Source organism: Nomascus leucogenys, chromosome 11, assembly GCF_006542625.1.
Source record: "Nomascus leucogenys isolate Asia chromosome 11, Asia_NLE_v1, whole genome shotgun sequence".
Classification (NCBI taxonomy): Eukaryota; Metazoa; Chordata; class Mammalia; order Primates; family Hylobatidae; genus Nomascus; species Nomascus leucogenys.
The window spans coordinates 68,922,676-68,936,265 of record NC_044391.1 but is presented as its reverse complement, the minus strand read 5'-3'; the positions used below and the strand labels follow the sequence as shown (position 1 = coordinate 68,936,265).

The following is a 13,590-nucleotide window of genomic DNA, read 5'->3' as shown; positions in this document are numbered from 1 at the left end:
CCTCAAAGTGGCAACTTAAAGGATTTTAGGAATTATTCAAAAAATGTTTCTGTTTTGTTGTTTTGCTTTGTTTTGTATGTTAGCTGTCGTTTTTATTTGGGGGGTTTTGTTTTGTTTTGCTTTTAAGGATCTAGGAAACTGTCTTTTACCCGGTGTCCTTCGCTGCCCTTTTCAGGGAGCAATTGGGCTGCCTGACACTTGATTAAGCCTCAGGACTTAGAAAGATCATTTCCTCGAACACTAATTTGAGCGAAATCTGGATTGAGAGTGTAGGTTTACACGCCCAGCTCGAATGTCTAATGTATCAAATCCTCGTTAACGAACTGCCCGTTCCTTGGCCGTGTCAGCCAAAGGTCAGCCCCTTGCAACAGGGCACCGTGGTTCAAAAGCCCTCTTCCAGCGCCCTACCTCCCCCTCCCACCCCAAAATCCATCTTTCACTTTTCAATAATAAAGCGCACGGAGCTCCAACTAGAAACGCCACGGTTGTGTTTCTTTATTTACTTCTTTCTTCACATTAGTGACATGTAAACGACGTGACCTAAGGCAACTACTGAAAAATTAAGTTTATTTTTTCCACAGAGAAGGAAGTGCAGTTAGTGGACAAGGTAATTGTGGAAGCATCCTCAAAAGGCACGTATATTTGAGAAGCTGTGACTCTTAGAAACCTTAACTTAAAATAGTAATAATAACAATTTCACAGCATTCAAATGGAAACCGCCCAGTAAACTTTGTTGAAGACCTTAGTGATTAGAAATTGCTTAGGGAAAGGGAGAATTCTCTTCCCCCGCTGCCCCTTTCCCCTTTTAGAGACCAGCAGAAAGCTTGTTCTTGAAAGATGGCTTTGGTGTCCACAGGGCCAAGAGGATCCAGAAGAGTGGGCCTGCACTCTTTTCGCTCCCGCCTCACTGGGGAGCCCCGCGACATTCCTGACTACTCTGGAGTGTACGGCGTATAAACGTATACACCCCAGCGGCAGAGGCCGAACTAGCGCGGCAGTTCCAAATCAGCCCAACTTCTCGGCGCGCGCCTCAGGCCACGCGCGCGCACGCTGTCGCGGGCCGCGTCCGCTAGTAAGGTGGCGGGGCGGGGTGGGGGAGGAACGCGACTTACCAGGTCTGGGATCTAGATTTCGGGCAAAGTTGGTAGCTGAGAGGCCAGCAGACAGATTCAGTCATACCGGAGACGGGCAATTTGGGGAGGGCTACGGCGCGAGTGGAGGGAAAGGAAAGCACCAGTGCGGTTTGGAGGTCCCCCTTCCCTTGGTCCATGCCCGCACTCCCGCCGCCGCCTCCACATACTAAGCTCGGCCTCGCCGGGAGAGTAACCAGAGCCCGCCTCGCCGCCATCGAGCCAGAGCCTCCGGCGCTCCCGGGCTCTGGCGCCGACCCCAGGGACGCCTGGGGGCGGGGAAGGGATGTCCCCACTCTCCAGCCCAGGAGAGGGTAACAGCGTTGCCGGCACGGACGCTAGCTGCCAAGCTGAGCAGCCGGACAAGTCCGCTGCGCCGGGCCGCTGGCTTGCAGACCCTGACCCGCTCCCGCCCCAGCCCCTCCCTTCCTCAAGCCCCTCGCCAAATGAAAAGGGTTCTTTGGGCCTTGGCCTTTTGGGGAAGACGCGGGAACCCACGCTGAGTTTGAGTTTTCTGTTCAGAACGAGGCCCACACAGGTCATCGTTAGCTTGGAGTCCGTAGAGTCTAGATAGCCCACTCCCCACAATACTCAAACATAAAGGGACCCAAATCACGAATGGGTTTCTTCTGGAGTGGTCCCTGTGGCTGGGGTTTGGAGGAACGAGGGTTTCTGCGCCCCTGACTAGACGCTGGGAGCCGTGGCCTCCGGGACCTAGGACAGAAGAACTCGAACCCTCATGCCCCGGCCACTTTCCTCTTAGCCATGAGTAGTGAGGAGTGAGTGGCTTCTGCCAGGCCTCTGTGGGCCTAACACTCGGTGAGAGTGGGTGAGGGTCGTTGAGTCCGGCAAAGAGACATGGAGCAGACGCTCTTCAGCCATCCTTGCGTTATTGAGCTCGGAGACTCGGGAGTCTGGGTAGTAAAAAAGGCACTGTGCTGGCAGGGACATTTCCAAAGCCTCCCTCCCTGCGTCCTCAGGTTCCACGCTGAAGGCTTGGGGAGTGGTAGTTATCAGGTGAAATGATACTGTGCTCCCCGTATTCCAGAACTGGCGCAGATGGAACTGGCCCTGGGATAGACTGCAGTGTGAGCCCGGCACTGACCTAGGCATCCTGTTCCCAGTGAGGGAAATGAAATGATAAGCTCCACAAAGTGGGTCTACCTGTTCAGTTGAAAGTAAAAATCTAGAGTAGGATCGGAATCTGTCGGCAACCACTTCAGATATTATGGGACCCAGGATTCTGACTAAAACACCCAAAGGCTGTAGATGTTAGTCGGTCAGAGGTTGGAGTGACCCAGGGACCCTCTGTTGCCCCTCCCCTTTGTTTACAAGCGTTGGCCACTCCACCTAGACAGATTATAGGCTCACTCTGGAAATGTCAGCGCATTGGCCACAAAATACCATGCAGATCCCCAAGGACGTCACTAGAGAGGAAAGCAATAATCCAGCGACTGAACCCAGGTGTCTCTCACCAAACCCTACCCTTTCTGGTCTCTAGGCCAGGGCAGTTCCTCCACCAGTCCTGACGTTTGCACTACCTAAGCACGTTTGGATTTAGCAGGACCATTTCAACTCCAAGACAGGCAAGCTGACTAGTATTATTTGCAAAGGGTCAAGTGGAAACCCTAGAACAGTCCTTCAAGCAAATGGCTCCCAGTGTCTCAAATGGGGCGGTGGGAGGCTGGGGAAATGCCAGAGAGCAAGAGGAACTAGGAGAAAAAGAGTAGGAGAGAGAGGCGGAAAGACAAAGACAAGCCGGCACCCAGACTTGGATCTGGGCAAGGGATGAGGGAAGGGCCTAGGGAACCTCCCCCAAACCGCTGCCCGGTCACCTGGGGCCTGAGCTCTGACTAGGGGCAGGCTAAGTCTTCTCCGAGGGGCTAGGGATATGAGAACAGCCGGGGCGACAGCTCTGGCTTGGGAGGGGATAAGAGAAGAAGGCCTCCTTGGTGGACCCGGTGTAAACTGGAAGCCCAGCCACCCGATGCACTGGGGTGTGGCCGGCTGGGGCTGGAGCACCATGCAGCCCCCGGCCCTCGGCGAAGGAGAGGCCCTGACAGGCCCACTCAACTCGCCGTTCCAATGGCAGCAGCCCCAGGTTGCTCTAGCCTCTGCTGTCGGCTCCGCATTGTGAGCTCACTTAAACCAGTGCGGTTTGAAAACAAACACGTGCAGCTACCCCGCCGCACTATTTTGGGAGCCTAGCCAGCGACTTTCACAGGCCGGAGCCTCTGCTTGGTTCTCTCTCTAGCCCGCGAGGGCGGAGGAGTCTCATGCATATTTATCAGCACGTGGAACCTCGGGCCACAGGCCGCGCATGCGCACATCTCGCGCGGCCCGGCCAGAGCCTGCCGCTACGATTTGGAAAGCGCCCTGCCGGGCTGCGGGGTGGCGGGAGGGTCCCTCAAACGCTGACGACCCAGCCTTCGGTGGAGGTGTTGTGGGGAAGTCTCGCTGTTGCACCCCCTACACCCACCCCCGAAGACTGTTTCCATGTTTTCAATAAATCCACCAATGCAAAAATTTCCGTTTACGCACTCCATCCCACCCCTGTGCTTTCTCCACAACTTTCAGTTTTCTTAGTCAGAGGCTAGAATTTTCCCGGATGAACGGAAAATGTTTAAAAATGAATCGCGATGCGAGCTTCTCTCACCGTTTACGTTCCCGCTTACTGTAACTTCAAGGACATTGTTACACAAACGAAAGATGTAAAATAACAATTTTTTAAAGTTTGCTAAGGTCGGACGGCTTGGGTTTGCTTGCTATTGTTGTTTTTAAAGATGTGATTCCAATATGCTTATACCCATGCTCAATAGTTGATTCTTGTGTGTGCTATAGGTGAAAATGTCACTGTGTAACTTTCACAACTGGTGGATTTTCCTGGATATGCTTACAGAGATGCCTCACAACAATCAGAGGCAGCCAAAGTGTTGTGGACAGTTGACACACAGTCAGTCTGTGGCATCTTCACTGCCAAATGATATTTCCACCCTAGATAGCTAAACCCGATTTTTTAAAAACTCACCTTCGGTATATAACGTCAATTGGAAACTTCATACTGTTTTAGTTCTTCACTCTAAAGTGGATATCAACTTTAGGAACTGATGACAGATCCCAGCTTCCACAGTAAAAATAGCCTCTGGTTTGGCCTGATGTGTTTCCTCTTGCTAAGGAAGAGACTCTGGAGCAAACCAGCCTTGCATAGATTTAGGGAGAACATTATTCATATTTTGCACCTATTACACCATTATATTTGCAATAAACTTTAAGGAAAAGGATTGAATGTGACATAAGAAGTTAACATTTTTTGTATTTCTTGCCCCAAAATAGTGGTTATCATTTTTAAAAAATTGCTGTATGCTTACCCATAATAATCTTACTTTCTATATCTAACTAGTTTAAATGGTACATATTACAGAGGATGGACAGGGTGGTTAAAAGCTGAAAGAGAGACTATCGTGGGTAACTTGTACCTTTAGCAGCTTGATGACACAGACAAGATCAATCTTTCCATTGCCACACTATTTTCAATAATTCTAAAACAGTTGATATCAACTGTGACTATCTTTATGAGAATGCTTTTCCCCCCAAATATGAACACATAATTCTAAGAGCTACACTTGATGCTACAAGGAAGCCAGAACTCTGTACCTAGAGAGGAGGAGATAAATTTTTAGTCGGTATTATAAGTTGGAAAAAGAAAAGAAATGTAAGTTGGGAATGTCTAAGAGCTCATGTCTTTATATCTAGTCCACAGCCAAGGGCACAAGTGCCTTAATTTTGAGTGTGCCAGACCACCTACAGTAACTCCTCATAACATCTTAAACTAAATCTTCTCTTTAAGGTCCAGAGCCTTCTCCAACTCACTTCCTGAAAAGCAGTATGCCCAGGTAACAACTCCAACAGCACTGACTCGCAAGAGCTCCCAGACACTGATTTAATGTTGGCCTCAAAAAGAAAACTTCTGGAAGCTTTTGGGGCTAGGTGAGGTACTTGAGGGTATAATTCTCTGGCCAGCCCTTTAAAAGTTCTGAGAAAACTTCACTAGAAAGGCATCTAAATGCCAGGCCCATCAGCAAAGAAGGTTAGTGCTACTTTCATTGTCAGAAAAAAAAAAAAAAAAAAAAAAAAAGATAAGCAGATGGGGCAATTGAAAGGTTACATCTTTCTTTTGGAGGTGGTTTGCTTTTTAAAGGTTAACTTGAATGCTTGACTGTAAAAAATCAAAATCATCAGCTGCAAATGCTTAAAGCAGTTGGGGGTAGCTTTTGAAGAAGAAAACAAAGGATCTGAAATGTTTGAAAATTACTTAGCCCCCATATAAATGGTGCTTGTATATTTATATGCTTGCTCTACAAATGCACACACACACATACCGCAACTCATTTCTCTTCATTTCTCAAATATGATTGCTTGTACTCAGGCATTTTATGTTGACACAACATAACTTTTTAATAACTTGTTAGCTGTTCTAATCATTTGATAGTATTCAGAATACAATGCAATTGCAAAATGAACCAGGACAGCATTCTGCCTAAGTCAGAATCTAAAGCTACACACAGGAAACAGCCATTTGCAGCATTTTCAGCTCCTGCTAAAGAGAGTCTAACAGTATATTTTGCTGTTCACATTTATGTATTTCAAAACCTAATAGCCCATGAAAAAAAAGTATGAAGAATACATCTCGAGAAGCAGTTATTAAAGGTACCAGCAAAATAATAGACTACATTTAAGTTTGAAGCATTATTTTAGGCCACCTACATCATTAATGACTTTTTCTTTGTGATAGGTGTTGGGAAAGAGAATGCACAGGAGGGTTGGCTTAAATGTTGGCTTCTATTACGTTTACTTGCTATGAGTAAGATTATTCACAAATGCAAACACACTACTCTTCAAATGTTTTCTTAAAAATTATTTGGCCTTCAAAGTCTAAATAGATATTTGAAATATGGAGTCATTTTGAAGTAAACATTTACCCCTAAAATTTATCTTTAAAATATCCTACTTAAATAATATGTCATAGTGTGATATTTAATTATTACACTATGATATTAAAGCAAAAGGGGCATCAGGTACATAACAAAAATTAGACACTTATAATTCCCAATTTGAGGTAAACTACATCTAGGAATAGGAATGTTCAAAGAAAAGATGAACTCATCATTTACTATCTTCTTAAATGCACCAGCAAAATTACAAAAGTACCACTATTATCATGTTTATCATTATCACACTCATATCAGGTTATCAGACAACCTGATCTCAATGAAAGTGGAAAGGATTATTAATTGCAGTTTTATCTTTTCTAGAGAGATTTCTTTATTCCTCTTTCTATTTTTAACTAATGTCTGGACCTAATGTCTGGAGTCACTTCAAATGCAACTCTGTTAATCAATTTCAAACTTCCAAACCAACTGGGGCTAGCTTTTGCTTCGCAAATTTTTGGAGCTAGCAGCAATTCCTGCTTAGGTATTCAACTTCCATAAATCTCACTAAACCTTGCAAGGTGGCGCTCTTTTCATGAAAAAGCCAATATTATTGTTATAATCAGAATAACATTTTTAAAAAAGTTAAACACCACCCTCCCCAGGGTTTGATGTGCTACAGTAAGTGCAACAAAGTCCTTCCTCAGCAAATAAGACTTTGTTGACTAACAGTGACAAATATAAATAGCAAGAGATGAAAAGACAAGTCAAGAAAGGATTCTTAAAGAAAATTGAACATTTTTATCTTGTAATTGGCCAATGCTATAATCTGAAAAATTAATTTCACTTTAAAATAGATGTATCTTAAGGGGTTATTATACTTTGTGGGGTTTTTCCTCTTGTTTTCTTTTTCAGAGTCAAATATGGCCTGTGGCTTCCTGAACACATATAGTATATTAAAGAATCAGGTCCATGGCCCTCCTTGCCCAGTGAGGTCAGTTTCTGTCGCCTGCTCTGCACCTCCACACCCTAGCAACTACAGCCAAGGGCCTGATTTGTGATCTCCGGCTACGTTGTCTGCCTAATGGGGCGATCATACAAGCTACAACCAGAGACAAAGAAGCCTGCGTTCCTACCAGCGCAGCTAACTTCATGGAAGCAGCATAGCTTGCAAATCTATCAAACTAAACTGCAAGAAAGACAATCTGATTTAGAGAAAAGGCATTCTGCCACAGTCATTAAGCACAAGTAATTTAGATTTTTATATTGTCTCCTCATTTACAAATTTACTGTATCAACGCCAACCAATGGAACGAATTTCTTAAGTAAATGAGAAATAAATAAAAGAGATAGAAAGATAATCAAATTACTTAAAATAATGCTCTTCCCTAGACATATTTTTGAGAGAACTAATAACAGTGGCAAAATCATAGGAATAATAACATATCATAGGAAGTAATTAATTTAAATTAGCATCATGTTTGAAGAATATAAGTGAAACGCTTTATGGACATTTACTTTTGTACAAAGAAGGAAGGCCTGGAAATGCATGCATCGACATCCTGAAAATTAGTTATGGTCATAAATGGTTTAATTGAAGACAGCAATTTAAAATATGATATTGTAAATCTGCAACTCAGTTTCAGCCCGGGGAATTTAATCTAGGGGGCAGCGGAATCCTCGGCTGCAAGTTCATTTGCAATGTTGCAGAGCGAGCCCCTGAGCTTCTGACAATTCGTCTACATTAATATTGATGTCGCCTGTGCAATCTATTTCTGTTATTTTTATGGTTGTTATTCTACATCTGCAAAGGTCATTTAAATTATACTGCGGCCGAAAATTTGTTTCATAAATTTTGATATAAATACTAATTACACTCTCTCGGAGAGTCAGCAGGGTAGCATTCATTTATCACGTTTATGCGACCTGCAGTGACAGAAAGGGAAGGCAAGGGAGACTGGAGAGCTTTTCTGGAGACCCTTTAAGACTGGCAGAAGAGGCAGCAGGTTGCTGGTGGGTGAAGAAGAAATTCCTACCACAATCACTGAGATTTAAGAATCTTTAATAAGGTACGAAAGGTTACCAAACAGTTCTGGAAACTAAAGTGTACATACGAGTTCTTCTAGCCATAAATATTGAAGAGCTGTAACATGGATAAACCGGCCCTTTACATGCGGATAAATATGGAAACTAGGAATTATATACATTATGTGGTTGTATCTTTTGCCAAAAGTAACGGACAGTTATAGTTTATATCTTTTTTAATATCACTTTACATAAACAAATGGAACAGTTTGACACGCAGATCCAGGCTCGTACTATACGAATTCTTGACAGGACGTGAAACAACATTTTACCGCACTAAAGTACTTAGACTTTGGGACGAAATGTTTGCACTTTATACAAAAAAAGCACATTAATACCAATAATATTGGGTTAGGTCGACGTGGAGACTGTAATCGTACAAAGTAATTCACATTTTGGTACACATTTACTAGAACATTCTTGCCATTCAGTACAAACAGTTGGCTTTCGGCCGCCCACCCCTCCCCCTCCCCCCACCCATCCGGCCCCTCCCCCCTCCCCCAATGCAAAGACCACAACGCCACAATCCCACCCACCCGCTCCAACCGAGATATAACTATTTACAGAATTCAACAGTACAGTTTTAAGCTAATAATTCTGTATTTACAAGAAAACAAAGAAAAAAAGAAGCCGAAGCCCCAGAGAGCCCGTACCGATCCGACAAGAAACTGGCCCTCGGGGTTGGCGGCATTTGGTCAGGTGGCCTCCTGCCCCTCGACCCCCTACCGCACCTTGGGTACCAAGCCTTTGCCAAAAAAAGAAAAATAATGAAAGCGAAAGGAAATTTTTTAAAGGTTGATGCTTCCTCTCTTACTCGTCCTGGGTTTATTGGCAGATTTTTTAAAAAGGATTGCGGGGTCTGTGTAGGGGGTTGTTTTGATTCGCAGGGTTCTTTCAGTAATGTTGTGTATACGTGTGTGATCAGTCTTTTAAATAGGGTTTTGTTCGATGTTTTGTTTCTGATTTTAAACGTACCATTCGTTAAAATTGGAAGAGAGCGCGCTGTGGCCGGCTGTGTGGTGGACTGCGGAGGAGGAGGGCGATAAGGAGCTGGTGGTCGGGTTGTCTGTGGAGGGAGACACGATGGTGGGAGGCGTGGAGGATTCGTAGCCCGAGCTGGCGGCCGGCGAAGGCTGCGAGCCCTGCGAGGAGGATTCGTGGACCTGCAGGAATAAAGTCGCGTTTTTACGGACATAAAGAGCCAGTGCGGCGGCCGCCTAGAGGAGCGAAGGCCGCGAGTGCCCTTCCTCCTGGACCCCTTGGAGCCCCCTGAACACAGGCGAGGCCCAATCAGCCGGACTTTGGGCTTGGTTTCCCTGCACAGGCCTGCAGAAACCGTGCTTCTGGGAAAGTCAGCGTCCCCAAGACTCACAAAAGAAAAATAGGTCTGGGAAAAGGGAGCCTGGATTTGAGGCCAGAGACTGCACTGTCTTTCCCTGAACTTTGCTTGCCCATGTTCAGGTGAGCCAGAGCTCAGGCCTGGGCGCAGGAGTCCAACTCTTGAGTCTCACTGGCAGCTGCAAGGGCAGCAGCTTCCGCAGGGTCAACCCCCTGCAAAGGCCCTAGCTCCGGGCCAAATTCAGTGGTGGCCTTTGCTCATACTCGCCTCTTTTAACTTTTATTATTAAACCAAGAATTTAAAACGGCCTTGGGCACTCCCATCCCCTTTTCCAGGTCCTGCCCTACCCTCTCTGCCCAGCTCCACTGAGTGGAACATTTGCCTTCCCGCTTTCTCTGGCTCGCGCCACCGCCTGGCTGCCACTCGCCGCCCGACCCCAAGCCGAGAGCCGAGTGAGCTCCTGCCTCAAAGGGGGCGACGAGAGCGCGGCGATTACCTTCATGTGTTTGCGCAGTGAACTGGGATGCGTGTAGGACTTGTCGCACATCTTGCAAAGATAGGGCTTGTCGCTCGTGTGCACGTGCATGTGCTTCTTGCGGTCGCTGCTGTTAGCGAAGCGCCGGTCACAGCCCTCAAACTCGCACTTGAAGGGCTTCTCCCCTGGTGCCAAAGTAGAATGAGAGGGGTCTAATTAGAAAAAAATGCCACGGCCTTTTTTCAAAAACTAAAAAAATGGAAAAAAATTAAAACAAAAAGCCAGCAGCCCAGGATTAGCACTTTGCAAGCTTAAAAACCCGGAACGTCAATAAATTCTTACATCTGCAGTGGAATTACAAATATCTTAACTCTATTGTAATCCCTAATACAATTGGATCTACATTTTATTTTTATGTTTAAAAAAATTAGTAGTAGGAGGAGTCGGTTTTTAGCATCAAGTCTGGAAACTCGTGTTACCCAAAGCTACACACACGATTTCGGATTGCTTCCACTTGGCTCCCGGTTTCTAGTTTTCACGTTTGCAGCTTATTCTCCTGCCCTATTGCTTTTCTCTCCTCCCCCTGCCCCCTCCCCGACGCTCCGCATCCCCTCGTCGCCTCCTCCAACCCACCCCACTACCTACATACACTCACATTTTATAGCGTAATCTGGGCTAGAGAGAACTCAACGCCGCAAATTCTTCCCTGACTCGGGCGTTAAACCCGAAGTCCCAAGCATGGTTCTCAGATCTCACCCGGGAAAATCAGAATAGGAAAGGAGATCCAATTCCCGGTCTCTTGAAGGCAGGGGGCCCAGACTGTTTTGCCTGATGCCAGGCTACAACCCTGAGCTCGCGGGAACTTTTTTTTTTTTTTTTAACTGTTCCCAACCTGTGTCTTGATTATTTTTAAAAGCCAAAGAGGGGAATCCGGTGTTTTGAAAACACCGTCATGGAGTCTAATAGACAAAAAGGTCTTCCTTGCCTTCCTCGGACTTTCTCCACCCCTCAAACCCGCTCTTAAAACCAGTCACTACTAAAACTGAACTCTTCAAATATGCATAAACCTCCAAAAGCCTCCTCAATCCCAAATTATTTCCTTTCCCCACTCTGTCTCAATTCTTTCTGTCTCTATTTTGTTTCTTTCTACGCCTTTAACCCGGCCTCCTCAATTTCCTCAGCTCTTTTCTTTGGCTAAATCCTCAGTGAAGTGCACGGAGAGAGATGGTGGCAGCAAGCAAGCGTTTAGATTTGTCTGCAGCCTGAGCAGCTGGCGCCTCCGCGGCTGCCCGGAGCCAGCCACTTTCCCCGGCTTCGAAAGCACCAAGGTTTGGCTTCCTGTTCTCCGATCTTTTTTGTTTCTCATTTAAAAAATCTATATCCCCAGCTCCTCCTCGTCCGCCCTGTGTGTGTGTGTGTGTGTGTGTGTGTGTGTTTCCATAATTTCAAGCCCGAAACTAAAAATCAGCGCACACTTTCCCTGCCTGCCTGCCGGAACCTGACGCCCGGAATCCGACCGAGGCTGCGTTTGTGCGACCTGGCCGCTGACTTTCGGTTTGGGTCCCAGGCCCAAATGGGAATGGATAGGGGTCCTACAGCTGTTTCCGTACCTGTGTGCGTCCTTTTGTGGATCTTTAAGTTCTCGGAGCGCGCGAAGACCTTGCCACAGCCAGGGAAGGGGCAGGGAAAGGGCTTCTCGCCCGTGTGCACGCGGATGTGGTTAACCAGTTTGTATTTGGCTTTGAAGGGCTTGCCCTCGCGCGGACACTCCTCCCAGAAGCAGATGTGATTACTCTGCTCCGGGCCACCTACGTGCTCCACGGTGACGTGCGTGACTAGCTCGTGCATGGTGCTGAAAGTTTTGTTGCACGACTTTTTGGGGTTGGCCAGCTGCTCGGGCTCGATCCACTTGCAGATGAGCTCTTGCTTGATGGGTTGGCGCATGTAGCGGAAGAAGGCGCCGGCTCCGTGATGCGCGGCCATGTTCACGTTCATGGGCCCGTAGCCGTGCAGCTGCGGCGCAGCATAGTGCTCGGAACGCGGGCTGGTCACCTGGCCGTACTGCTCCGGTCGCGGGTACATGTCCCCCGAGAAGCCGAGCCTCATCTGCCCGTTGACCACGTTAGGCGACGCGTGGCCGGCAGCCTGCTCGTGAAGCCCGGGGAAGAGGAGGTGGCCCGCGGCGTCCGTGTGGCCGTGTGGGCCCCCAAAGCCCCCGGCCGATGCAGCAAAGAGGCTGTGCTGTGCGCTGGCTGCCGCCGCCGCGTCGCCAAAACCCCGGTTGCGGAACAGAAAGTCCCGCGTGGAGTTGAAGGCTGCGCTGGAATAGGAGCCGACGTGGCCCGGGTGATGGTGATGGCCCAGGGCCGCAGCAGCCGCGTAGCCTGGTGCCTGCGACGTGAAGGCCGTCTGGCCGGCCGAAGCCAGCTCGTGCGAACTGGGGTTGAGCTTGAAGGCGCCCATGCCGTCGGCGAACGGGTTGATGCCCAGGCCCACGTCTCGTTCGGCCACGTCGCCCGCGGAGTGGTGGCGGGACGCGCCAAAGGTGGTCACGCCGATCGCTGGGTACTGGGGGCCGGCGTCCAGGAGCATCGTGGCTGCTCGGGGCGAGCCCCGGCCTCCCCCGCCCCCCCCACCCTCGCCAGCCGAGGAGGGAAAATCGGGAGGAGGAGGAGGAGGAACAAGAGGAGGAGGAAGAGGAGGAAGAAGAGGAGGAGGGAGGGGGAGTCGACCCACCTCGCGAAGTCCTAGCCTGCAGGCAACGGCGCGGCGCGCCCCGGCGCTGGCCGGGCCAAACGCAAAGTAGCCGGACGGCTGCGGGCCGCGAGTGAGGCAGGCTCCAGTGCCCGCCAGGCAGATCCTGCCGGCCCGGCTCGCACTTTCTCGCCGCTCAGTCTCTGCCGACAGGGCCGCGCGTCAAGGCTGCCCGGGGAAAAGCATGGAGCATCTCAGCCCCCCAAAAAAACTTCCTCCTGGATTTGTAGCATAGAGGAATGTGAGCGCCAGAGCCGCGACTGCTTCGCCCTCTCTCCGCCTCGCGCCGCGCGCCCCTCCTCACTTCTCCACTAGCCCCTCGCCCTTTCTTTTCTCTCTCTCCTTTCTCTCACGCTCGCCTCCTCGCTCCTTCACTCTCCTTTTTTCCCTCTCTGCTTTTTGCAAAAAAAAAAAAAAAAAAAAAAAAAAAAAGTGGGTGGGGGGAGAAGAAAGAAAGAAAAAGCCAAAGAAAAGGCGCAAATCATGCACAATATTGTCTTTTGCGGTTTATCTTCCTGGGGAGAAACTTTCACCTCCTCAGCCGGGCGGTGAGCGCGAGACTGATAGCAGCAATCATTCCTGCAGATAAATGAATTGAAAGGACGACACCGTCCCCCCCTTGATGAATGGGAGCAGGGGGGAGGTGTCACGTGCCGCCGACGCTGGCGCCCATTGGTGCGTCCGCACTCCCCCCGCCCGCAGCCGCCGCGCCAACGGAGGGCGCGCCGAGGCGCCGCGCGCAGCTCATTGGCCCGCCCGCCTCATCAATCCCAGGTATTGTAAAGCGCTTGACATCCCCTTTTGACAAACCAGGGCTGCCAAGAGTAGCAACTTTTTTTTTTAGCCAAATTTTTTCCCTCTTCTCACGGAAATTTTTTT

The 13,590-nt window shown here is 48.5% G+C and overlaps 1 protein-coding gene and 1 long non-coding RNA gene across 2 annotated transcripts in view; both read right to left on the bottom strand.

Annotated features, from left to right (window-relative positions):
* Positions 1-1,337, bottom strand: part of LOC115837271 — an 89,381-nt gene extending 88,044 nt beyond the window's left edge. The window contains exon 1 of the long non-coding RNA XR_004032325.1: positions 1,113-1,337. This is a non-coding gene — a long non-coding RNA (uncharacterized LOC115837271). The remainder of the gene's footprint in view (positions 1-1,112) is intronic.
* A 6,762-nt stretch (positions 1,338-8,099) lies between these two features.
* ZIC1 (Zic family member 1) lies at positions 8,100-13,585 on the bottom strand. The gene is made up of 3 exons (XM_003256673.3): positions 11,568-13,585; positions 9,979-10,142; positions 8,100-9,306 (listed from the first exon to the last, which is right to left on the bottom strand). Exons 1-3 carry the CDS (start codon positions 12,547-12,549, stop codon positions 9,109-9,111), a joined length of 1,344 nt encoding a protein of 447 aa, XP_003256721.2. The 5' UTR covers positions 12,550-13,585; the 3' UTR covers positions 8,100-9,108.
* Positions 13,586-13,590: the final 5 nt, after the last annotated feature.

Excerpts from the sequence above, each read along its gene's own strand:
- ZIC1 (XM_003256673.3), bottom strand. The coding sequence starts at position 12,549 with ATGCTCCTGGACGCCGGCCCCCAGTACCCAGCGATCGGCGTGACCACC. Across the intron at positions 10,143-11,567 it reads CCACAAAAGGACGCACACAG|GGGAGAAGCCCTTCAAGTGC; the intron begins GTACGGAAACAG and ends CTTTGGCACCAG. Across the intron at positions 9,307-9,978 it reads CACTGCGCAAACACATGAAG|GTCCACGAATCCTCCTCGCA; the intron begins GTAATCGCCGCG and ends TTATTCCTGCAG.